This window comes from Hyalella azteca, unplaced genomic scaffold (genome assembly GCF_000764305.2).
Source record: "Hyalella azteca isolate HAZT.00-mixed unplaced genomic scaffold, Hazt_2.0.2 contig17841, whole genome shotgun sequence".
NCBI classification, from domain to species: domain Eukaryota; kingdom Metazoa; phylum Arthropoda; class Malacostraca; order Amphipoda; family Hyalellidae; genus Hyalella; species Hyalella azteca.
In genome coordinates, this window is record NW_025947610.1 from 511,319 (window position 1) to 537,480 (window position 26,162).

Here is a 26,162-nt window from a genome sequence, read left to right on the forward strand (position 1 = left end):
GTGTATGATGAATAATCGTGAGCTTGTTCAGACAGGTTAACATTTAGGTCATTTTAATATTATTGAAAAAATTCTCAAACAGGTTTTCAGAGAAGAAAGAAATTATAAAAATCACCTCTGCAAGTTAGAATTTCATCATAAATCTAGCAACTATTTTTGTGTCACAGCACAAAATGACTGCCAGTATAGATTATTAAGCGTAAAGCTTCGTTATTAATTTAATTGATCCCGATAAAATTTAGGAAATGGCAATGACATGCCAAACACTGAGGCCCGACCAAGTGAAATTCGCGCTGATTGGCATTTTATTAATTAAATATCACGTTAAAAAGTTAAGAGCTTTGATCAAAGATGTATAACATTGCACAAATTGAACGAAATTGACACTTGATAGATACAAAAAAAAGCTAGAGACAATTAAGGCCTTCAAAAAATTCATTAATGACAATGGATACCAATCTTCCTTTTACCCCGTCTGAGAAAATCCTTGCCATTATGCAATACATTTACAAGTGACAAGTAGCAACCTCCTCGGTCAGTTTATTTCATAAAAATAACTTTAAAAGTATGAAAAAATGAGCCAGCAAGCTTTTTACCGTCATTATGTACGTATTAAATTTTTTAATTAAACGTAGCTCTCGTCAGTCCTTCTCGTACACCCGCTGGCCGTTACTCCATCACGACGCGCCAAGGGAGGCACCCGAGTCGGAGTCAATTTTTCAGGAGACTCTAACGTACCAGAGACTCTGGGTGACTCTAGGTGGTTCTGAGAGGCCCTGGGCACTAAACTTGTTGATGAAGAATCGTAATAATTACTGCTAAGACCAGCTGAAGGTCTGTAGACTAACTTATAGCTATTCAACAGGTTATTGACGACATCATGATCGTGGTAAGGCGAAACTCTCGATGAGTCTACGAAAGCATACTGTGAATCACCTGTACTGTGACCTGGAGACTTCCACGTGACGTCATCGTTGATACCAATTTCTTTGCGAAGGTCTTTGATACGAGATGACATCAAACGTCTATCTAAAGATCCGCATTCTTCTGCACGGTCTTGTTCGAGTAAGGACTCAACGAACCGAAAGCCAACACGGCGTTGCTCAGTGCCTTGAGGTATTTCGTTTCTGTTTAAGATATCATTGCAAGTAAATTCGCTTCCTCTTCTGATGTACCGGTAACCACAAGAGTACAAGGCAGGGTTGCTCTCGGTTGAATCTTGATTCCCAGAACTGAGTGTCGCATTGCGGCCGATTTCGATACTGCGTTCAGGCTGCAAGAGAAACAATTTAAGGGTTATTTCAATGGGAATTTGTGACCGAAAATCCGATGAAAGTTGGGTTAATTAGGTTATCGAAAAATTATTTTGAAAAAGTTTGATCAGTTCCTTTGTTGTTAGCTTTTGTCATTTCGGCTCGTTTGCGGGAATGCAGACACAGGTACGACAAGACCCTTGTCAGCGATGCAACTATAAACCCCATTATCAAGGCTCATGTTTTTACATTAAGTGAACAATTTATTTCGTAGTCAATGAGTAGATTTTGTCACATATACCACCAAAAGACAAAAATATAAGCAAGACAAATAAGGGTTTGTGTATAAAAGTATCAAGTTACCAAAAAAGCTGAACACTTACTAAAAGGAACATAAATGCTAATTGAGGTTCAATTTTCGAGTCGAATGTTGAGCTCAGCCAAGTGCTATCAAGCGCACCCAAATTAAGATCGTAACCCTAAAAAATTTAGAACTATTTTCAAATATTATTACTGGAGAAAATAGTCCAAAATAGCAGAATAGTCGCGTATCGAATAATATCGGTTGATATGGCGAGAAGTAATTTTATTATTTTCGTACAACTTGGTGAAATTATTATGAAAATTCGTCCAAAGAATATGTTGTCTCAAATACAAATTTAAATAAAGAAAATACCAAAAATTTAAACAGTATAGTCGTTAATGCAAATAATGTTCAATTAATAACAAAAAATTATAAATGAAAACAAGTAATTAATTTGTTAACAAAGTTGAGGACCATTCGTGATATTTACTTGATTTCCGATTACCGGTTTTTCCAGAAATAAAACCTAATAATGAGAAGCTTTCTTTGACGCGCGTGACGTGCTGGTGTACGAGTTTCCTTGCGAGCTTCATTAGCGGCGGTTTTTGTTATTGGCTGATTTTGCGTAATTTTAGGATTAGTCTTCATCATCGGCTAACTTGGTAATTCTGAGGCCCGGTCTTTATCATTGGCTGATTTTGAGCAATTTAGTGGCCCGGCCTTCAATTTTGAGCAATTTAGCGGCCCGGTCATTTGAACAATTTAGCGGCCCGGACTTCATCATCGGCATATTTTGGGTAATTTTAAGGCTCGGTTTTTATCATTGGATGTTTGCGCACTCTTCAAAAATAAATCATTGGTTTGGATTTCGCAATGACGGCATGAGAGGATTAGCGAGCTGCCTTTGTATGGACAGTTGACATTAATGGAATCCGACTTGATGAGACTTTGATGTTAATTTGACAGCACAATATGAGGCGCTCATTGATACGTGCAACTGATGCGTTTTTTCGGGTTGGATATCAATTGTGTACACTCTCTGTCACTTTTTATCTTGTATATAATTATTACTGGGACAGACGGGCATTCAATAAAAATTATTGAATGGGAATCTTTATTTGGCATGTGAATGAGTTAAAAAAGTTTTGGCTTACTCATTTAATATCAATTAGTGCGATTACAAACCCCTTGATGCTTTATGATAGTTTCCATACCAATATTCCCTTAACGCCTTTTCATGACGAAATTCAATCAATTCCAGCTCAAATGTATCTGGGGTATTATTTGATGAAGAAATGTTGTCATGTTGGTTATATATTACTGGCATGGCAATTTCAAAACAATTCTGTTAAATTTTAACTCATTGTTATTGAAATTCCATTTGTAACTTTTTCTGACTTTCATGTTGAGTTAATTGAAAATACATTTATGCATATATTTTCTTAATACGTTCTCGGGTGAGATGTTGGGTGAGACGACATGGCTCGAGGTGGATTCTGACGCATGCATTGCGGCGAGTCTACTGCCACTGAACACCGAAGCTAAATAATATAATACTAATACTCAATACCAATAATAAATATTAATAATAAATTCTAATACCATATCCTAATACTAAATAATAATTATAAATACTAGTATTATATACTAGTAGCACAACCAAATATTGAAAACTAATTCTAAATAGAAGTACAAATAAAGCAAAAAAGAAGACCTAAATACCAATATTAAAGATTTACATATGAAGATGATGCGCTAATTTTACACACAAAACTGTCGATGAGTCAAGACGACGCGTGCCTTGTGAGTCAAGAGCGACTTGGGATTCATTTAAGAAATGGGCGGAAATTCCTACGAGGGACGAATATCTGACAGCTCTGAGTAAAGGGGAACTGGTTAATATATTAATATAATAAAGGACTGTAGATCATTATCACAGACTAATATAATGCGTCGCCAAGAATCATTGTCTAGTACTACGTTGCTTGATGCTAATAAATATTTTTATGAATTTCCTTTGGGTTGTAAATTTTCGTTTTTTCACTCTATGTTCCGGCTGTGAAAGTTTTTGATCAAATTGAAATGAAATGATCTACTATCTTCAAGTTATTCATGTTTATTTTTTACACTCTTTTCATGCAGAAGTTTATCTTAAAATATTTGGTGTTAAATTAGTAAATTCCACATGACCAGAAAGTTCCTACACATATCTTATAATCTGCTCGTATCTATAAAGTCAGTCAGCGTGACACTGCAGTTACGTAAGATTGCGGTGTAGGATAAGTGCGTTGCAATAAGTTAGTTAGGGACTATAAGCTTGTGCCATATAGGTACAGGGATTGAGATAGATAGGATTTTGGGGGTAGAGCTCATCTAAAAAATTAAAACAAAAAAGAAATAAAAAATTGATTAATTAGGAAACAGATAGTGCGTGTAAGAATCTCATCTAGTTCTACGATAAATTACTACTTTGAACCGCTAGGAATGCATTCTATACTAAATTAATTTACAAATAAATTAGAAGAAATTGTACTGAAAAATCAAAATAAATAAAAATGTCCTCACCTGGACGACAGCAGGTGTAGGAGTCTCTGCAGCGCTGGACTCTAAGTGGGCAAACTCCCGACAAAAATCTGCTCGAAAAACATAAAAAAGAAGGAGCTATATGACCTAAAACTGTTGCCTGAGTCAAGGCAATTGTGGGGGATAAAAGAAGAAGGAGCTATGACCTAAAACTGTTGCCTGAGTCAAGGCAATTGTGGGGGGAAAAGAAGCAGAGAAGTTGGGATAAACAGACTTGGGGTGAGCGAGGGACACTATATAAGCTGCAGGGGAAGCAAGGGGCAGGATAAAACATTCTTGCACAAACAACAACGTTGAGGCCTTTTAGCAGCGTACCATGTTAAAGATTTTATTGTTGGATTTTGTATAAAACAAAAAAAAAATGAGTATTTGTTTCGGTAAAAGCTTGGTGCAGATAATATACAATAATCTCTTTTACATGAATTAAAGTTTTACCAAACGCCCGTCAGTTTTAGTCAATATTAGTCAAAGCTAGAAATCGACAAGGGATCTGATAAATTGCATGTGTTATGAATGGACTTGCTGACACTTTTGAATGTGGTATGAATGGACCATTATTGTTCAAGTAAAATTGGTAGTAGTATATTTATTTATAAGTAGTAAAAACTACTTATTTTCGGATTTAGTATTTTTCTCCGTCGATCAAAGTTGGCTTGCATTTTTCAGCATGGTTCAACAAATAAAGTATTCGACCTTAAATTCAATGGCGATAACAATTCTCGGGCATTTGCCACGATGAATATATCAGTTTAGAAACCATCCGTCGCGAGCCGGGCTATTAAAAGAAGTCATATTTTGTTATTTAGTATCTTTGTCCGAGCTATCGATCCGCCCATGTACAAATGTATGTCAAGTCAGTCTAGATTTTGGCTCTAATTTGAAAACACTTCAGAAGAAGCAGCTTTTATCTCGGAGAATTTGGGCGCGATTGTTCTGACGGGGATTTGAAGTCTCGGAGTCAAAACAATCCAGGGTTGTTGTCTGCAAAATTGACGTCCATCAGGCGCTATTTTGAAGGAACGACCATTACCTTTTAATTAAATACTCGCCTGGCTGTAATTAATAAAATAAGGAAAGTGAAAGCTCTCTCAATTAATATTACGATAGAGCTGCCGTAATGCAACGATGATTTAAGTTCATTGGTTATGTACGTAATAATAAGATGAAATAACATTTTATAATCACTTTACTGACAATGGAGAACCTCCAATAAATTTTTTAAAATAAAATTTAGTTTTTATTCGCTAAAGAATTTATATCCCATCTTAAGAATATATTTTTAGCGCATTTTGTCATTAATGAAAAAATGCACCATTGTGCTCGCCATGTCCGTCTGTCCGTCCGTCCGTCTGTCCGTCTGTCTGTCCGTCCGTGACTTCACGTTTTCGACGACGAGAAAATGCGCTCTCTGTCACTCACTGCAGTGAGTACTGAGTTATATTTTTATGTCTTTGCATTTCTCTGTTGAAAATCCAAAAAAATCCAAAAGTGCTTCTAGACTGATTCACCAACGAACTTAGAAAAATATTCAATAAAAATTTAATAAATTTAATACTTATTTAGTTTAAACTGGAAAAATCATGGAACATTTTTAAAAACTATAAGCACCCTAATTTAAGAAGATTCAGCTAAATGATAACTAGAACGTTTGCATTTTGAGCTAGTATTATTGTTTTAGGCAGTCAAAGGAAAAGGCTTCGGAAAAAGTTTAGATATTTTTCTTAAGAGTCACTAGATGATTTAATTCACTAAATTTTTGCTGCAATTACGTTAGAGTTTCGCTTCCAAGAAATAATAATCTGGATAAATGTATGAACAATTACAGAAAAAGAGTAACCGACGCTATTTTTTAGCGCAAGCATACAAAAATATCCATGTAATAGACCTTGTATCAGTAAACAAGTGTACATATTATTTTTGAATACATTCATTGGACCAGAAAAGGTTAAAAATCCTACGAATGAACTGTTCGGTATATCACCTCAAGCCAGCATAACAACAAAGAATGACACCTTCAATAGCTCGCACAGCTTGTATAAAAGTCTTTTACTAACTCAGTGACAAACTCCATGACATGAAAAAGATAAAAAATTACAAGTTCCGAGTCAATGAAAATCATATATAATCAATAACATAAAAATAACAAGAAAAATACATATACTTATGGTTTGAGTACAAAGGCTTCAATTGAGCACATCAAAGAATAGCACACCTTGCATGCCTCCAGAACTCGAGCTTCTCCGGTCGCCTTTGCCTTGCACAGGCAAGAGCAGGTGACTTCCTCCCGCCAGCGAGCCTGATGAATACTCGCCTGGTCAAAGAAAAAATATAACTCAGTACTCACTGCAGTGAGTGACAGAGAGCGCATTTTCTCGTTGACCAAAACGTGAAGTCACGGACGGACGGACGGACGGAGATTGCGAGCACAATAGTGCATTTTTTCCATAAATGAGAAAATGCGCTAAAAACACGTATTATATCCATTTTCAGCGTATTTCACAATTATACACATAGACATGAATGCAATAATAATAAATTTCAATTGATTTTAGTCTTGAAGGTACCTAGCAAAATTCTGACAAGATGTTATTGAAAGCTGTGAGATAGAGAGTAAATCAAATGTTCGACGTGAGAGGACTCGAGAGTTTTGAATCAGTCCGTAAATCGTACAAAGCTTATTTTATTACTTGAGATACTTCGAGTATTAGAAACTTTTTTGATGTTACAAATTCAGCTGCCACGTAAATATTATTTTTGCTCTGAGAGCTCTTTCACGGGAATAGATTGTTAAGCATAAATATAATTAGAATATATGTACATTATTGGATCATTGTCAATTAATGTTGTAACGAAAGTTTAAATATCCTATATTGAATGTTGCCGGTAACCTAATTTTAGTTCATTTCATTTTCTTTCCTCCGCTCGATGATTCTTGAAATTATAAATGCACGATATCATTTAATTAATGAACAGCGCCCGGCTTGAGAGTCTCTGGAGGCTCATTTGCAACAAAACATGGAATATTTTAATCGCCTATACCAAATTGAAGATCCGCGCCCGGTAACGCATTTAAATAACGCAATTGTAACGGCTTCTTCAAAAGCTGCTACGCTTAGAACTCTTCAGCATTAGTTTGCCCTTGTAGCGTGCTGATCTCTAAGCTAAAGAGGAGGTTCAATAAATGTGTCCTAGGTTTGCTTCGTTGCTTTATTAGAAGGAACAAATTAGTTGCAATGAGCACAAAACATAGAAAAACGAATACATTTTAGAAACACTGGCAAGGTTATGACAAATAAATATCAGGTTATCAATGAAATAAACAATGAAAAAAGTGAACGTAGGGCTAATATATATAATTTGCTAAAAATACTGAACAGGTAATTGCAACATGGCAACTACGACAAGTAAAGCTATTGCACCTCCGACACTTGTCACAGACGCGTGCAATGTGGTCGTTCAGGAGATCCGAGTTCGTAATCTGCTATTCCAGCAGATGTTGCCAAAATCAAGTTGTAATATCAACGTTTAACCTTCATAGTTAATGAACTGCGGCTACAGTTAAAGTAGTAAAGAGATTTGCAGAACAGAAACTAATGTACAATTGAACACATTAGACCCCCCTCAATTCGTCACACTTACCCGGGGTGGTATCGCCGTTGACAGAGATGCCGTCAGCTGTCTCCTTATCTGCACAGTCAGACGGTAGACTGACAGCGCGCCCTGCTGTCAGCCTGCGAGCTCTGTACCGTCTCAGTGTAGCTGCCAGCAGTGAAGTGGTCAGCAGTGCCAGCAGTACGCCGACACTCCCGATGATCCCTGCCAGCAGAGGCGATGCTGTTCCTGAAGGCGCTGTGTCAGCATCTGAATCAAAGGAAAAATATTTAATTGTACCAAAGCGTATAATTAAACAGCGAAAGATATTTCAGTAAGATTGTGTTTGCATTCGTTTGATCGTGCTACGAATTTTTTTTAATGTGAACTGTAAAATTTTGTATGATTATTTATTATTCAGCCAAATGAAATGAAGTGATGAAGTTTTGGAATAAAGGATCGATTGACGGAAAGGGAGTTGGATTAAGTTTAATTAAAAAAAGTAAACAAAGCGCCATTGTAGCAGGCGATATTTGTTAGGTTAGTAAAAAGTGGCGAGAGAATTACTCGAAAGAAAATCTTGTAAGCTAAGCTGCTGGTTTAACAGTGAGTTGAATATCTAAATTTGAATTCGCTCAGTTAAGTTACTTAAAATATTTAAAACAGCCATGATATATTGCATGCTCTGAATTTCATTCAATCTTAAAGTTTGTTGAAGTTTGCTTAAACTTTTCATCGTGTTGCGCAGGCATGAAAACGAAAAAATAACACGAATGTTTTCTCTCGAATTTCGAAACAATCAGAGACATCAAACCTGAATAAGCTGGGTAACCATCTCCGTTAAAAATAGAGAATTAAGTGTAATAAAACAACATTATTGTCGGTTTCAAAACTCATAATCTATCCAAATATTTCTTATCACTACCAGTTGCCTTGGACCATCAAAGATCTTTATCAAAAGATTGTTAGCCGCAGGCTCAGTTTTACCCGAAACTTTACATGTGGAACAGTTTTATCATGAACTTTTTCCTCTTAACTTACTTAAGCTTGTTGAAATAATCATTAAATTGAGTTTGTATATGAAAATTTGAATGCTTTGTCATGATGAAAAATAAGATAAATCTTGACTTTCCAAAAAGTTTATAAGGCATAACAAAAATTCAATATTTTCAGCCGTGTTCGTTCAATGGATAATGAGAAATCGCTCAGTGCTATGTTAAGCTTGGAGACTTGGTTCTCGATTGATTGTAAAGCTGGAATATAATATGAATAATTATCCTCGTAAATCACTCCATGATAAAAATACGAAATCTATTCGCACTTAGAATTAACCCCGGTGCTTTTGAAAGGAGGAAAGGCGAGGCCTTCTGAAAAATAATATTTGCACACAGTTTCAAAATTATAAAAACTGTTAAAAGTTAACAAGGCCTGTAAAAAAGTTAAAGTATGAAATAAGCGGCGAAATAAAAAATTTCAATTAAATACATTTTTAGTTTATTATTTAATGAATGGCAAAAATGAATTAAAGCGATGCGTAAAACGTATTTCCCGCAAAAACGGTTTCATTTTGAAGTTATTGCTTTTGAAAACCGATGATCATACATACATAATGGAAGATCAAATAATTTTAAGCTTGGTATAATAATTTTACTTGGTTCATTTTCAAGGAATAAATCCGCGGTGTTATTATGATATTTCTAAAAATTTCCATCATTATTAATTTCCTCCTTACTTAAAACACACGAGGCATGTCTTGACTGGATAATTCTTGATTCCCACGGGGCATTTACTCACTAACAAGGCTGTCAGTTAGAGAAATTAAATCCGGAGACTAGCTGGGAATAGCTAACATATTAGTCGGTCTCGTCGAGAACAACTCCCCGAAAATGCAAACAAACTCATTGGAATTAACTTGATCCGCTCAAACTAATAAGGTATACTAATCGTGTAATTAATCCAGAAAATTTCAGAAATAAAAATAAGGTCTTAGTTTAGCAGTATAGAAAAAAACGGTGGAGAATAAATCAGCGTAAATAACATGAGCGGCTGGAAGAAATTATAGAGCGATCGAATTCATTCTGTTGTTGCTATTTTACTGAATTTTTGAGGTCTTAAATCTAAAAAATGCAAAAAATTAGTTAATTCTTTTTCGCCAAAGTTGGATGATACTAAAAAAAATTACCTATAAAATAAAAACAAATTTACATCTGGTGTTTGCGAAATAGTGCTATATTCAACGTAAATTTAAATTAAGTTCCAGGTTGAGGGAATTTTTATGAAAGTATCCTGAAACAAACTAAAAAAAGAATACCAGAAAGTTTACAAATTATTGTTCATTGGAATTCGTTTCTTAGCTGACTGACGAATCGAAGGCAAACGTCATCAATCATAAAATTCTGATTCCGGAGTAAATTAAGACCTGCGATTACAGAATATCGAATATAGAGATAGTATAATTGAGTTAACTATTGGTTCAGAGATTCAAGACGTTTTAATAGGTGCATTTTAAAATCAAAGATGTTAGAAAGTCGCTGGGATGGTTAAAAAAATGTCTCCATGGAAACGTTTGAAAATAGCGGTACATGATAGATAGCCAGAGATCTAATTTCATACATTACACGCCTCTTAATTCTTGGCATTGTCATTAAGCAAGAAAAACTGCATCAGTAAAACAAGAACGAAACGAACACTTATATAGTTTTGATACCGACGTCTTAAATCTTTTAATTAAAAACCTGGTCAAAATTGGAATTTGTAGCGAACAATCCGATCAAGAGTTATTCGAGGGTTGCTTTTGTTTTAGAGTGAACTAATCTAGACACACATAAAACACATTCATGCATTATTCAAACTCCATAAATAATTACAATGACGATTGAGAAAATTGATATACATATATCGTAAGCGTTAGATTCATCATGGGCAGGAAAATTCGAAATAAGAGTTAAAAATTCTCCGTTGTTATTGGAACTGTTCATACAAGACTAGGCTATAATAATGCGTCTTTTAAATTTTGAAGCGAACTCAGTCGCGCAAATTTCAGGCATATCATAGAAGATAAACTAATAATTTGTATAAGTCTCCATTGTTAAGTTTGGTGAGTTACTTTGAGATATTCCGTGCCTGGTACGATTATGAAAGGTAGAGATGGATATATGCGTCTGAAATATAGTTATTATAGTCATATGTCCTAATTTTATTTTTAAAATCGAGCGACGTATGGTTCCCAATGTTTTAAAAAAAACAATTTCATAACGGCTGCTTAAACTCTTGTGATCTTGATTTATAAGAGAAAATTAACTACGAACTTCTTTTCAATTCTTGTATTGGCTTTGCAAAATTAGTATCACGTAAATGCCAAGATATCGTCAATACTCTTTAGAACACATAAATATTATTGAGGAATAAATTTAGCTTCACAGTTAGCCCTATTCGCTAATATTCTTGCAAACTATCAACTGCCATAATACATTTAGTTTTATTTACAAAAAATGACGAGAATCTATATTACAATCAGGACTCGCTTGTTCTATTCCAAGCTACAGTTAAAGAATAAAGCATTTGCTGAAGTACTACAACAAAACGGATAAGGAACTTAACGAGTGAAAATAACGAATGGTTATACAATAATATAGATGAAGTTGAACATTTATGAATGTATTGATTGTATTATAATAATAATGGTAATAATAAAAAATAATGATGATAATAATAATAACAATAATAATAATAATAATAAAAATAATAAGAATAATAATAAAAATAATAATAATAATAATAACAATAATAATACAATAATGACAATAATAATAATAAATAATTAAAACGATAAATGTCCCCCATATACCCATCCGATTTTCGGCGACTTTGAGCGAGAAGCTCTCGAGGAGGTACGGCAGCGACCTGCCCCTGACGTTCACGGAGAACACGCGCACGGCGTAGTCAGGGTCCGGGTCCAGAGGCCGGATGATGAAATCCGGACTCTCGGATGAGATGTTGGCTACCACTCGTCCGGAAACTGGTTCCTCCACCTGCATGTAATTAAAAATTCTCAATGAATAACTTAAAATTGAAGGTCTATAAAGTTTTCACGATTTACTGTCCTGATTAAATAGCGAGGCAAAGCATGTAAAGGATAAAAATTGAATAAGACTAATTGCCGCTTGACACAGTTCAGGCACGACAGAGAATCAAAGAAGTTGAGGAATAAATGTGTTTTAAAATGAATGAAATCACCCTGTTCTCGGACAAGGCTTAAAGATTTTTTCCCGGAAAATTATAGTCTGGTAAGGCCACGTGAAGTCCCGAAATTGGGACAGTGTGAAAGGTAGAAGTCCGGGTTTACCGGATCTGCCACTAAAAGAAGTCTGGCTGACTTCAGAGACTCGAGCGCTTGTCTTTGATCTGGAGACGAGCTCAGTCGTACCTGACCTGCCGAGTGCTGCGGTATTTCAATTCACACTCGGTGGAAGAAAAATTGTCGAGTTAGGCAAGAAATTTGTCTTAGAATGTGGGGATGAGAAAACCTAGAGAGGCTTCCACAGACTTCCGAAAAAGTGGTTGAGGCCTATGTTGAAAATTGCCTTCAAAGGTATATGTATAAATAGAGCCATGTTTTGTGGAGGAGCGTACATTGCATAGCAACTGCAAGCTATGAAGTTTGTTTAATACAATAATTCCTTTAAAAAATAATTCATAGAGAATTAATCAACATAAAACCACGAATTGGAAAAGGGAATAAATTAGTTTGAACAGAAGTTAAATTGCAACATTGCTAATTTAAAATTCCATTCGCGATCCTAAGATCCTGTGTCAATTTGCCTGGAGTCAATCTTGAGCGGAGAGCATCTGCTTTTTTGTGCTCGAAACCCTCGCTTAAATTTAGAGCTCAGCTGGATTTTATCTCAAAGAAATAGTTTAGCCACTAAACCCAAAGCTTATTTATAAATAGTTTTATTATTTATTGTGTTTTTATATATTTATCTGTATATATTTATTTATATATATATCAAACTCCCGTAATTGACTTCCTATAAAATCTGTGAAAGTTATTAAATTCATATCCCAAAATATAATATTTCAATTTCAGTTCAATTATTTGCTCACAAGTTCTTTTTCTGAAACTTCAATGAACTTGAGCTCACCTAGCAAGAATTTTGATTGCTCCTACATTCCTTAACACAAAACCGTCTACAATTTCATATTTATGTTAAGTTTTAAGTTAACGCTGACTACTTGACACCCGAGCTTTGGTACTTGAATCCTATTCAAATTTTAACTGAATGACTTTATTTGAATTCTATATATACAAACACTGTATTCTACCCACTTTTAAAATATTAAAGTAGATTATCAATTTATTGTCCTCGATGGCTGAATGCTCTTCTTAAATTGATATACTAATAGTTTAAATTAGCCGACATTTGCAAAGTACCTTCAACTCTGTTTAGGTTCGATGTTATTAGTTACCTAGGCACCACGTATTTCACGCCTCGTTCAGTGATACTATCTAATAATATAATAATTATCAAATTACATTATATATATCTAATATATTGACGTTAGTCAATTGAATTTCTTATAAGTTTGTGTAGGCGGATGCAAGTTTTTCCCGTATCTTGGATGCAGCTTTTCAAGTTCCTGGACGCAGCGCAGGCAATTACCCAAAGACCAAATAGGAAATTACGTGGCACGAGGACGGCTGGAGAGACGACGCGAATTTCAATGAATTTCTTCGTACCTGAGTTAGAGGAAGCCTCTACATTCTTCAGTATATTGAATGGCTCTCATTGTCCAATAGAGAAACACTTTCATCTCTGACACGTTCTTTTGCCTGGCTAGACTAGGCTTGTATGATCCATATAGAGGTAGTAAGTGCATCGCAATGTGGACAAAGTCTTAACTCGCTACTCTGAGTGTATGGGTGGGGGAGGAAGCTTATCCAGTGGGAAAACAAACTATATGATTAAGGGAAGCACTGCCACACTCTCCACCGCCACCACACCACCGCCACCACACCACCGCCACACTCACCACCGCCACACTTACCACGGCACTCACCACCGCCATGTAGTATCTGCCGGCGCTGGAGGTGGCGGGCCGGCAGGTCACGTGGAGGCTCGACGGCGTGCGGTTGTGCACACTGCAGCGCTCCACGCTCCCAGGCTCGCCTGGTGACAGTATGGCAACACTGATGTTTGGTAACACTGGTGTATGGCAACACTGCAATATGGCAACACTGGGGTACGGCAACGCAGATGTATTGCCAAAGCATTTGACAGTGTTCCGCATGAGCGGCTGTTGCGTAAAGTGAAGTCTTTGGGAATTATAATAATATAATAATAATAGCGGCTTCGGCGTTTGTTAGGCCATAGGCCTGTCGCCGATTCTTATCATCGCAGAACATCCACAGCTTGTTGCGGTCTCGAACTCACAACTCACTGATTCAATTCTGCTGTGCTTAACCGCCCGGCCTCCTTGCCGATTCTGACCAGAAACTGACGCACAGAGCTGGGATCGAACCCGCGCCTCTCTGCGCCAATCTTGATACTCTGAACTGTAACCACTGGGCCACCCTGCCATAAAACGTCTCTGCCATACGTTTCCCATTGAGGGAAACGTATTCCAATAGATACGTATTCCAATAGATCAAAGACTTTCTATTAGGTAGACGACAACGTGAACATTAGCGGAACCGTGTCAGACTGAGCATCAGTGCGCAGTGGCGTGCCACAAAGAAGCGTTCTTGGGCCTATTTTTTTCGTTGCTTTTATAAACGATCTGCCAGAAGTAGTGTCCAGCGTGTGCTCCATGTATGCCGACGACACAAAAGTTTATAATACAGTAAAGGATGCGTCAAATAAAGCGCAATTACAAGATGATCTTGACAGTTTAGTTAACTGGACTGATACGTGGCAGCTGCGGTTTAATGCTGACAAGTGTTAAGTACTTCACCTCGGAAAGAACAATGAACAGCAAGATTACAATATGAGAAGACATGGTTGCAACGAGAGAGAGTAATGATTGAAAAGTCTAGTGTGGAAAAAGATCTCGGAGTTTATGTTGACAAGGAGCTGAAATTTTCTAAGCATGTTGAAACGCAAGCTAACACATCCAACAAACTTCTTGGACTAATCAGACGCTCATACGAGTTCCTAGATGAAGAAGCGATGAAGCAGTTGTTTGTTGCTGTCGTGCGCCCGAATCTAGAGTTTGGAAACGTTGTGTGGTCACCGAGATTTGAAAAGGACAGAAATTTAATAGAGAATGTTCAAAGACGTGCAACAAGCTAGGATAATTCCAGGCTTGAAGGACAAGTCCTATGAAGAAAGATTGAAGATTATGAAGCTTCCAAGCCTCAGTTATCGACGTCTGCGTGGGGACCTCATTGAAGTATACACGTATACTCATGGTTTATACAAGGTCCCCGAAGGATTACTAGAATTTGAAACAAGAACCAACACCAGGGGCCACGGCTATAAACTAAAAAAATGGCGCTGCAACTTCTCCACGCGACAAAATTTCTTCTCGCTTCGAATCACCGACATACTGTGTTGGGTGTACAGTTAATACAGGGTCATCAATATTTAGCATTACATCGTTTTTTTCAAAATCAATACACTCGCAAAACAGTCAAATGTGTCGTATGGAACCATGTCGACTGTTCTCCGGAAGGACCTAAAGTTGTCCCCATTCAAGCATGTCAAAAAACACCAACTGTCTGCTCAAGTTGTTGACAAACGCCTCCAAAGATCCAAGATTCTTCTTTCCCGCATTCATGATGGCACGCTGCCAAACCTCGTTTTCAGTGATGAGAAGATGTTCAATGTTGAACACCACTTCAACTCCCAAAATGATCGAATTTGGTCGAAGAATGGAGACGAAGGATCCCGTGTGGTGACTAGGAAGCAATGCCCGACCTCAGTGATGGTCTGGGTAGCCGTAACAGCGTCCTCAACGAGTCCCCTCTTTATTGTTGACAAAGGGGCAAAATTGAATCAGAAGAACTATCGAGATGCCATCCTTATTGGTGCATTGTTGCCCTGGGCACGAAAGCACTTCATAAAACGCTCCTGGTCGTTCCAGCAGGACTCTGCACCATCCCATGGGGCCAAATCGACTCAGGAGTGGCTGTCCGAGAATATTCCCCACTTCATTACCACAGATGAATGGCCCCCATCGTCACCCGATCTGAATCCTCTGGATTTTGGGATCTGGTCATACCTTGAGAGCAAGGTCTCGACCGTTCACCATAGGAGTGTGGAAGCCCTATAGGTCAAACTGCTGAAGGAGTGGGCCAAAATCCCGCAGAGTGTCATTCGTGACTCGTGTAAGGCTTTCTCTAAGCGTCTACAACTCGTTATTGATGCAGATGGTGGACATATTGAATGAAATTGTGGGAATTGTATCTCTGAACCTCTGCCTACATAAATACATTTTCAAACATTCATAATTGTGTTTCATTTCATAGTTCTAACCACTCAAAGTTGTAACGCTAAATATTGATGACCCTGTACTTTGACAGCTTGGCTGCAGTGCTAAAATTTTAGGAAACGCGCATAACATTAGAAATTTGTTGCAGAACAAAATTGCATGAAAATACGTATCCTCTTGTTTTTGTTCAATTATTGCTATTTGGTCATTTTGAAACTTTAGCGTTCCCATCCCATCGCACAAACAATCATATAACGGCATTCTCGTGTACTTGTACATGATATTTAAAAATACCTTGCAAGATAACTTTTCATATTACACTAAATCTTACAAAATAGTAGCTGAATAACCCCGCATAGAACTATTATATGCCAATTAAAGCTTGCCGCTATCCCCGCAACTCGACGGCTTTTATGTCTTGAACACAGCGAGTTTACGTCGCTACAAAAAACTCTTTACCTATTCACCCACCGCGGCCAGAATCCCTAATGACAGACTGGACCATAAAAAGAATCCTGCATGTTAGGCAGGATTCGCCTTGTCCTCCTAATTAGAACTTTTTTTCGGTACGAACTTGCACAATAACAACAAAAAATCTTAATCACAAGATAACACACGAGCTTGGTGGATGGAGGACGTTTTTGAAGGTACTTAGTGATTGGGGAGTCGGGAAATATCACCCCAAAAACTTGAACATTTCTTCCGCAACTGTCGTCACGCGACGTTATTTGTGAAACAAGATTAATCCTCGCCTAGAATGAATAATTCATATCCATTGCATGAACTAGTAATGCTTATCGTTGACATTTAATGTAAAAGTACATTTTTATTTGTTTCACTTCACGCTGGTTCAATTCAGGAATGTGGTATTGGAAAATACAAAATAGCAAAGTTCACAACAATTTTCAGAGAAAACTCATTAACTCTTTCTTTAATTCATTGACATAGAAAAACTCAATGTTGACGGAACATTTACACTAGAATAAATGTATTCTGCTTAAAAACTGAAATTTAAATCGAAATTTTCAGATTAAGCAAGACAAATTGATTTTTAACAACATTTTATGTACAGACTGCTTACAACTTTAACACATGCAGTGACTACCAAGCTTTTCAACAGGCTACGAGACGCCCAATTACTCAATAAATAAGATTATACGCTTGATAATACGAGCATGCGAGCGCCATCAGTGCTATAAAATAGCTGTAATATAGCTCTATAAATAAACACCACCGGGCTTGTATAAACTGGAAGCATTAAAGCTCGGATCAAAGCGACCGTATGAGCTGCGGATGAAAGGAGGTCGCTTCTTCAGCTGTGAGACGCTGCACGAGATGACAATAGTCTTATTTAAATGAAACACAGTGAGAATTATCTCAGTAACACTTGAATTTTAGAGTACCTTAGAAATTTCGTCTTTTCAGTAATACTCTTGGCAATTCAGGCATTATATCTAGGATGATACTCTTGTCATTTTCGTATGAAAGATTCGCCACTTTCAAGCTTCGCATATGGAGAATACTTAATAATAATACTGCTGAATAAAAAATGAAAATTTTGTCTTACACTGAAAATTTTCATACCAAGAAAAATAACATGAATTTGTTAACGTAAGTTTTCGGAAAATCTATTTAAACGGTAGAAAATTTACGTTTACCTGGTTTCAAATGGCATTTTGAGATACTTCATTTCCAAATAATGAAAAAATAAAGAAGGCAAACTCGGTTGAAATTTACTAGGGATAAATCTTGCGTTCCAGGATTTTTTTCTTCTGAAATATCAAGTTGTTGAGAGTCTTTTCTACCGACGAATAATAGCGAAATTTCATTTATTTACGCTGGGGTTATTTCTTTAGTCCCAAGGTACTGAGCGTAAACGGAGACCAGATTCTTCGGTAGAAAAAAATGCAGAGTGATCGGATTATCAGAAGGATAGAACCCCACACATTTTCAATCAGTAGACAGAGAATGATTCATTTGATGTTTTTTCCTAGTTAACATCAGTAAATTTGAATAGATTTGAATAATTTTCTCAAATAATGCTTAATTTCCGATAAATAATTCATTTAATATTTCAGTTCTATTTTCCGATGAAATTCCGCAACGAAAATAATAATTTAAAAATTCCGGAACAAAATGTCCATGTGACATCAATATATAACTAAATAAAATTATCATGTTGAATTTCTCAGATTATTTTCAGTTAGTTCCTAATTTTTCCTGCTAAATCACATAACAATCTTTTAAATAATACATAAAAGAGCACCCTTTTTTCATCTAATAGAAGCTGACTCCATCGCAGCATTCCGAAAACACCGCATCTCCCATGCGGAATTTTGACGTTTGTTTACTTGGCGAATTAAGCGTAAAATGCTGTACAAAACGATAGCGTTTGCTCGATGGAACAGAAAACATTTATGGAAGAACTCCCATGCCATTTGCATGCTCACTCAATTTTAGAATTTGCCAACAATTTATGACTGAAAATTTTCAACAGAGCATCAGCAAAAATTTAATTGCGTCTAGCTGAATAATTTAATGTTTCCAGAATTATATTATCCAAATGTAAAGTGTTTCCAAATATTTCAGAATGTAATCGAATATTTCTGAAATTTGTTAGTAGGAAATTCAATGCAAACAGCATCCATTAATAAATTTCTATCTAAAAACTTCGTCAATTGTTTGAAAATCTCTCATTTGGTCATTTTAAACTCATGCTTCTTCGGCATAAATAATTAGCAAGAATTTTAAGTAACAAAATTATTTCTCTGCATGTTTGGTTTTATTGGTAAATTTTTATTTAGTAGTTTGTTTTCATTCAACAAAACATATCATTAGTATGTATGTATGTTTCATTAGTAAGAATATGGCAGTCGCAATGGCTTCCAAATTACCGAATTTCTTACTTATTAGATGTTTTTTTACCCAAATTCACAACGAGAAGCAATCGAAGGACATATTTATTATCGATATTAATCATTTTTTAACAACAATTTAGATACGGTACAACATTAGATCAAACGAATATCAATGTAAAGAAAACAATGAATGAAGCTATGTAGTGCATCCATTAACACAATGCATGTAAACTTCACAAGTACCTCAATGTTTTAATCTATAACGAGACCACAATCACGAATTATTCATTTAATTTGGAAATGTTCAAGTGAGCACGCAAGGAAAGTCGATCAGATCTCACGCAGCCGCGCATTATCGAAGCATTTCATGGAACGCGAATGCCATCTCACGCAGCAGCACATTATCGAAGCATTTCATGGAACGCGAATGCCATCTCACGCAGCAGCGCATTATCGAAGCATTTCATGGAACGTGAATGCCATCTCACGCTCGACGCATCCAGAGCTCCAGGCTGCCATGTATTTAAATTGAAAGCATCTGCTGAGTTGCTTTGTTTGGGCTCAGTTACCAATGAGTTGTGGGGAATGTTTATTTCAGAATGTGAAGCACTTTCAATGCCACGTTTTTGCTAAACCTGTGTATTAAATGAAGGAGATACCCAATCTGTTAAAAAATTCATTTAGCAAGGCCGAAAAGCGAATTCATAACTGCAGTGCTCAGTTCAGATGAGACAGAGAGAGAATTTGTTGTGCCATAATCAAATCGATTAACAAGATCACTTGAATAATTTATTGGATATAAATATAGAATTTCAATACCTAATACGCCCATGGTTTTTTCCAGTTATTTATTCCACGAAATTAACAAATTTCAGGTTTCGACATTTGTATCTAAAATCATTACCCACTCTCGTAACAAGAGTTCTTTCTTATCATAGTTTGGAACATTGGCGATATTGTTAAATTTGTTCGCGATATAGTATTTTTGGAACTAATTCAACGAAAACAGATACGTAATTTGTTAGAACATATTTATTGCATTCATAAAACATACGTAGAGTGAAAATATTAAACACACGTAATAAAAATTCATTAACTAATTTTCAAGGCCAGAGATTAAAAATAAGCTGAGAAATCGAGAAATGCATGCAAACTAAATCTGCATTTTTAAACATCAATACATGCTCATGCCTCAGCATATGTTTTGCATAAATAATCGGTTGACAAGGAACATCGAACGCTGCCGCGGAGAATAAAAAGTTATTAATAACGTATGAACGCTCACAACGAATAGGGTGAAACAATTTTATCTAAAAGACTTGAGCGAACTCACTTTGAAAATGTTTAAAAATAATGATGCAGGGGAAATGGTAAAATAAATGTGTTGCAAAAATATAGTGAGAAAAAACGTGTAAACTTGCAGCAAACATTCGTTAAAAATCAGAATCAATTGCATAGAAGGATCATAAGTTCATGAAAAAATTCTTAGAATTTGCTTAGAATATTAAAAATTTTTAATAAAAACGGAAACAGAAACAACCTGCATAATCAGGTTAAAATATGAGGTACCGTTATAGTTTTTTAACTTTTTGCTCGTGAAAAATTCAGGCAACGAAATTTTTTAAATTTGTTATTTTAGCGGTCAAACGACATAAATGTATTAGAAAAACCCCTTATCCCTCACCAGCAGCGACGAGTTGCGTGACACAAGGTTTGCTCGTCGTGCCTATTTCGTTGGACGCCCAACACAACAGCTCCTCCTGCAGTAGGTCTGAAGGTGTCGTGCGCGTGATGGTCGACACGCCGCCTGACGCACGAACCTGGAAGACACTTGCACTTGATGTTAATATATAGCGGTTTCAGCGTTTATCAGGCCGTAGGCCTGTCGCCGATTCTTAACCTCGCAGAACATTCACAGCATTTTGCGGTCTTGAACTCGCAACGCACTGCTACAATTCTGCTGTGCTTAACCGCCCGGCCTCCTTGCCGATTCTGACCAGAAACTGGCGCACAGAGCTGGGATCGAACCTGCGCCTCTCTGCTCCGATCTGATAACCCTAAGCATCCTTTAGTGAAGGCCAGTGATGGACCACGTACAAATGACAGAAGTTCTTCATGTACTAAATATTAATGCCACACTTATACATCAAACCTATTAGTAGCAAATAGGTGTGTGTCACGCTTACTATTCTCGGCAGGGTGGCCCAGTAGTTACGGTTCAGAGGACATGATCACTAAGAAAGAAGCAATGAGTTGGGGCTTCAAGACCGCAACTGGTTGTGACAGATTAAACTGGTTGTGATAATCGAAATCTGTAGGGTGCTCGGGTAGTTAAGAATAAGCAACAGACAAACATAACTGGCACACTTATATATTATATATATTATAGTATGTCAATTATCACCGCATTGAGTAGATAAGATAATGACGTCGAGTTACTGTATAGGTTTCACCATTCAGTTCAACAATCCGTCAGGAAAAAATTTCCAACAGTATTTGAGCAGAGAGCTGGATTCGACCATTGACTTTTACGGTAAATTCTCATCTGAAATAAGAAGGTCGAAGAGTATCTTCGATGAAGTGCACGAGACGCTTGTTTAAAGACGCTTGTTTAAAAGATTGTTTAAAATCCTTCGAGACGCTTGTTTAAAAGCTCGAAAATGTGACAATCTTAAATTATGAGCCTTGCCTGATGGAAGACTTCATTAAAATGGTCAGTTGGCGAGCATCATAAAAGAGCAATCGTTGCAAGCCGAAGAAATGATATTAAATGAAACTTATGTTTATAACGATCGATGTGGATTTTTACAGTTCATGTCATCAATTCATGATTTCTGTTTAATTTTATGAGTATATGTTAATCATTTATATTTTTCAAAATTACATTATCTATCTTATATTATATGCACAATATAGTGAAGATACTATACAGTATGCCCAGTATGCCGTTGTTTCGTGATGTTATGAGAACATTAAACGTTATAAAACATGATATAAATATTTAAAATAGTAGAAAAAGTTGGTGAAGATAATATTTAAGAAGGTCGGTGAAATCATGTGCCATCGGAAAACGAATGTTGGATCAAAACATTTACATTAAATTTTCTAATTATCTAGTTCGCATTTATAGAATTTTATTTAGTTTGAAGCTACTTTCAGAAAAAATTCGTCGTTTCATCGCAGAATTTGATTTAGTATTCCCTATTTGGCTTCCATTTTGCTTTTTATGGGTAGATCAAGTTCTTCATGAAGCGCTAGAATACCTGCTACTTCTACTACTACTTTTACTACTACACCTTGCTGTACTCCGGCATCACTCGGGCTTCCGTTTGGTTTCAATTTGGCTCCATAGTCCGAGTTCACTTTTGTTTGGACAAATTTCGGAGAAAATCTCAATGAATTCTCGGACGAATCTCAGACCAAGTTCAGACATACTTCAAACAAATAGGAAAGACGGACAAAACAACAAGTTAAATAAAAAGATATAACTCAGTACTCACTGCAGTGAGTGACAGAGACCGCATTTTCTCGTCAACGAAAACGTGAAGTCGCGGACGGACAGACAGACGGACGGATGGACATTTCGAGCACAATAGCGCATTTTTTTCCATAAAGGAGAAAATGGGGTACAAAGATAGCAATTAAATTAGAAAATTAAACTCTCCTACGAATGTCGAATTGAGGTTGTATGAAGTTCTGCACTGTGAATTCGTAATTTATTGGCATTAATTAATAAGAGAGTTATCATCAAGTCAGGTAGAGGAATGTAAAGAATGCTATAAAATTAAATTGATTATAATTAGGTATTCAAAAGAATGGTGGCATCACTAGCCAACTATTAATATTTCCAACAATATTATTAATGATATAAAATATATTTAGCAACTATGTTATTCCAATCGAAAGGTATATGCTAGAAACTCCGCAAAAATATTCTATTTATCCAAATTAAAATTTGGTGCAAGGCTCAGCGCCAATTAAACAACAGAGCAAAGTTGCTGCAGGATCAGACTTGATGGCCGTATAGCAGCTGGTTTCGAGCAGGATTGTCATCGACTAAGCTGGAGGCGATCAAGAATTGCCTAATGAATACATCAGGCAAGATCTTTCAGTTCAGAACGTTTCATTAAAAAGTAAGCCGGGTTGAGTTCAAACTTCCTTTCAATGCAATTTTTCCAGTTATCTGCTAAAAATACACATTGTCAGAGGACAAGTCAGAAAAATTACTTAATAAACGATGCCCTTGAGTATGCGCGGCTCTATATACACGAGCATCATTTAGCATCCTCAGGTAAGAGTCTTTGAATGAGTTTTAGTTATTGTTCTGATTACTTTTATTTCTGAATTGTCATATTGTATTGTCATATTGACGAGTCATATTCATTGTACTAAATGATTGTGATGTGATTTATTGTTGATTTTGCATGTAATATTACTACAAATTATACGTTTGAGAACTCTTTCATTGCTAAGAATTTAAAAGAAAACGTTTCGGAGGCCATCTCCATCGTGATTGATTTTTGATTGTGACTCTAGATTCTACGAACTGACGATGGAGCTAGTCTCCGAAACGTTTTCTATAAAGATATAAATTTTTGGGGACTATTCTTTGCTTTTAAATTCTTATTTATTTGCAATTTAAGCAAAAAAGTGACATAAATTCTTTCATTGCTTCTATGAGCAGACGGATATTGGTTTTGCAAGTAGACCTAAAGGACTAAGGGTTCACAGGTTTTCGTGAGTCTTTTGTTTCCCAGCGTCAGAGTTTAAGCATGTGATTATTCAGGACTGTATTCATTAATCAAATGCATTCTTCAAAAAGCCAATTACATTTGAAGGCTGAAGGCTGGAACGGCTCAAGCTTTTATTCGAATTTGTATTTAGGTATTCTTCTTTCAACTGCACGGTGAGTATTATTGATTGAATAATGTAATGCTACAGGCTAATGTCACTACTAGTATAAAATATTTATATTCAGGCATCGATTGTAAACAATCCTCAAAGTGAAGTAGGTTCTGTTTGCTGCGTGTGAATAATTTACTTTGTTTGGTTTAAGCTGCCGGTAATAATGGGCGTGTATATAAAAGCAATCTTCTTGACAGTTGCGCTCAGCAACATGTGGAGGTCGTAAATATTTAACCTCAATTGCTTGTTCTTCTTCTATGCTTACTTTACCAACGCCATAACAGCACCAAAACTGCCTGCAAAACATGGAAGAATTTTATTCAAAGTTGGTATTAGTGAAAAAAATATAAATTACATAAATTTGAAGTGGAAATTGATGGAAAGCAGTCCAAAATTTACGTAAATGAACAGAAAAATCATACAAGACTTTATTCATATCTGAAAGCAAAGAAAACGTCAAGCAAATTAACCATACCGATATTGAAAACGTTTCGGAGTCCAGCTCCATCATCAATTAGACAATCTAAAAAATGAATACAATCATTTTATAAATCAAAATTCTAATTCAGACATTAAAACATAAAAAGACCTAAACACAAAACAACCTTAAATCAAAAACCAGTACCCGCGGAGCACAGTGTCATAGGGGACACGTAAAGGTTAAAATTTAAGAAAAAACACTAAAACATAAAAGCCGTATGCGATTCACTAGTTCAGGAGGATAGGAAAACGGGTTCCAAAACGTTTTCAATATCGATTTGGTGAATTTGCTCGGCGTTTTCTTTGCTTTTAAAATTCTTGTGAGCTTGCGATATAAGGCAACTGATAATATAAGTACCTAATTCATATCATTTTATGATATCGGATGATTTTTTAAAGAAATGCATGTAACGGCATTGATAAGTCGGCAAAAATTACCTACATTATAATCGATGACACTGAGCAATTTTTAACTCATGAAATCACGCTTCCTATTACGAGCCGAAGCAAATCTTCGCCTCAATTGATTTTTTCTGGCAAGGGCTACGTGGTTTAGCTGATATATTGAGAATTAGTAGTGGGGATTCAGGCGCTGGAATCACAGTGAATTTTTCATGAAGGTTTATTCCAGTCGATGCACTGAGGCAACAAATCTGTGACTTTTATCGTCTCATGACTTGGCAGCGTCGAGGAAGCTTATCAATATTGAATGCCTTTGTTCGACCCGAATACTTCCTAGAGATGCCAACATTTCTGTGTTGTTGAGAATTAGGTCTTGTTGGCTGAACAATTTAGAGGCAAATTACTAGCACATATGTAAGGAAGCTGAATTAAATTCCGCAGTTGTAATTTTTTGCGGTAAAATTGAGCGAAGGTTGCGTTTACTTCCGGGTAAATTGCTGGCGTTGCTTTCGAACGGAAATTCACTACCAGTTTACTGTAACGAATTCCTGAAATGTTTATCACAATAACCGATGGCTTATCCTCATTTTTCACATCCACAAATCCAGCTTTCTCAGCTTTTATTATTGGTTTCCATTATCAAATACTTCGGGGTTCCCATATCAGTAAATTTAGCCCAATATTTTTTAGACTAGTACTTTTGGGTCTCGCACGAAGCAAGTTCCAACCGTTTCTTGCTCCTATTAATATTTAAAATAAATTGTCATATAACTCTTAGAACACTTGCAAGATTCATACGAGCACTTCGACTGTGTCTCTCATAAAACTTAAACAACTATGAAAACCTGTATAAATAGAAAAGCTTGAATAACACCTGACTAAATCACTGGCAAACTGAGCAAACAAAAATGAAACGAACAAGAATAAATCATTAGCAAATTAAGCACACCAGCATGAGAGGAACATGAATAAATCTCTGATAAACTATATAAACGAACATGAAAAAAACATAAATAAATCATTAGCAAATTAAGCACACAAACATGAAAGGAACATGAATACTATGATATTAACGAACATGAAAGAAACATAAATAAATATTTTCAAATTAAGTGCACAAGCATTAAAGGAATATGAATAAATCTCTGACAAAGTACATAAACAAATATAAAATGAACATGAATAAACCACAGCTAAACATTCTACATTTTGCATCATACCGCGGCGTCAGGCTTGAGGATCGTCACGCCCTGACTTGTGTTGAGGCTCCAGGAGAAGCGCGTAGGGGGCGGGTGAGCGTCCACTGCGCACTCGACGCTTACATTAGCTGCTCCCACCGACAGCGTGGGGCAA

The 26,162-nt window shown here is 36.2% G+C and overlaps 1 protein-coding gene across 1 annotated transcript; it reads right to left on the bottom strand.

The window, feature by feature from the left end:
• Positions 1-91: 91 nt before the first annotated feature.
• Positions 92-26,162, bottom strand: LOC108669759 (the record flags this gene model as incomplete). The annotated part of the gene is made up of 8 exons (XM_047885408.1): positions 92-1,273; positions 4,123-4,190; positions 6,353-6,451; positions 7,780-8,001; positions 11,579-11,762; positions 13,792-13,901; positions 20,707-20,842; positions 26,030-26,162. Coding segments are annotated over 8 exons (1,600 nt in total), but the record flags the coding sequence as incomplete, so codon positions are not given.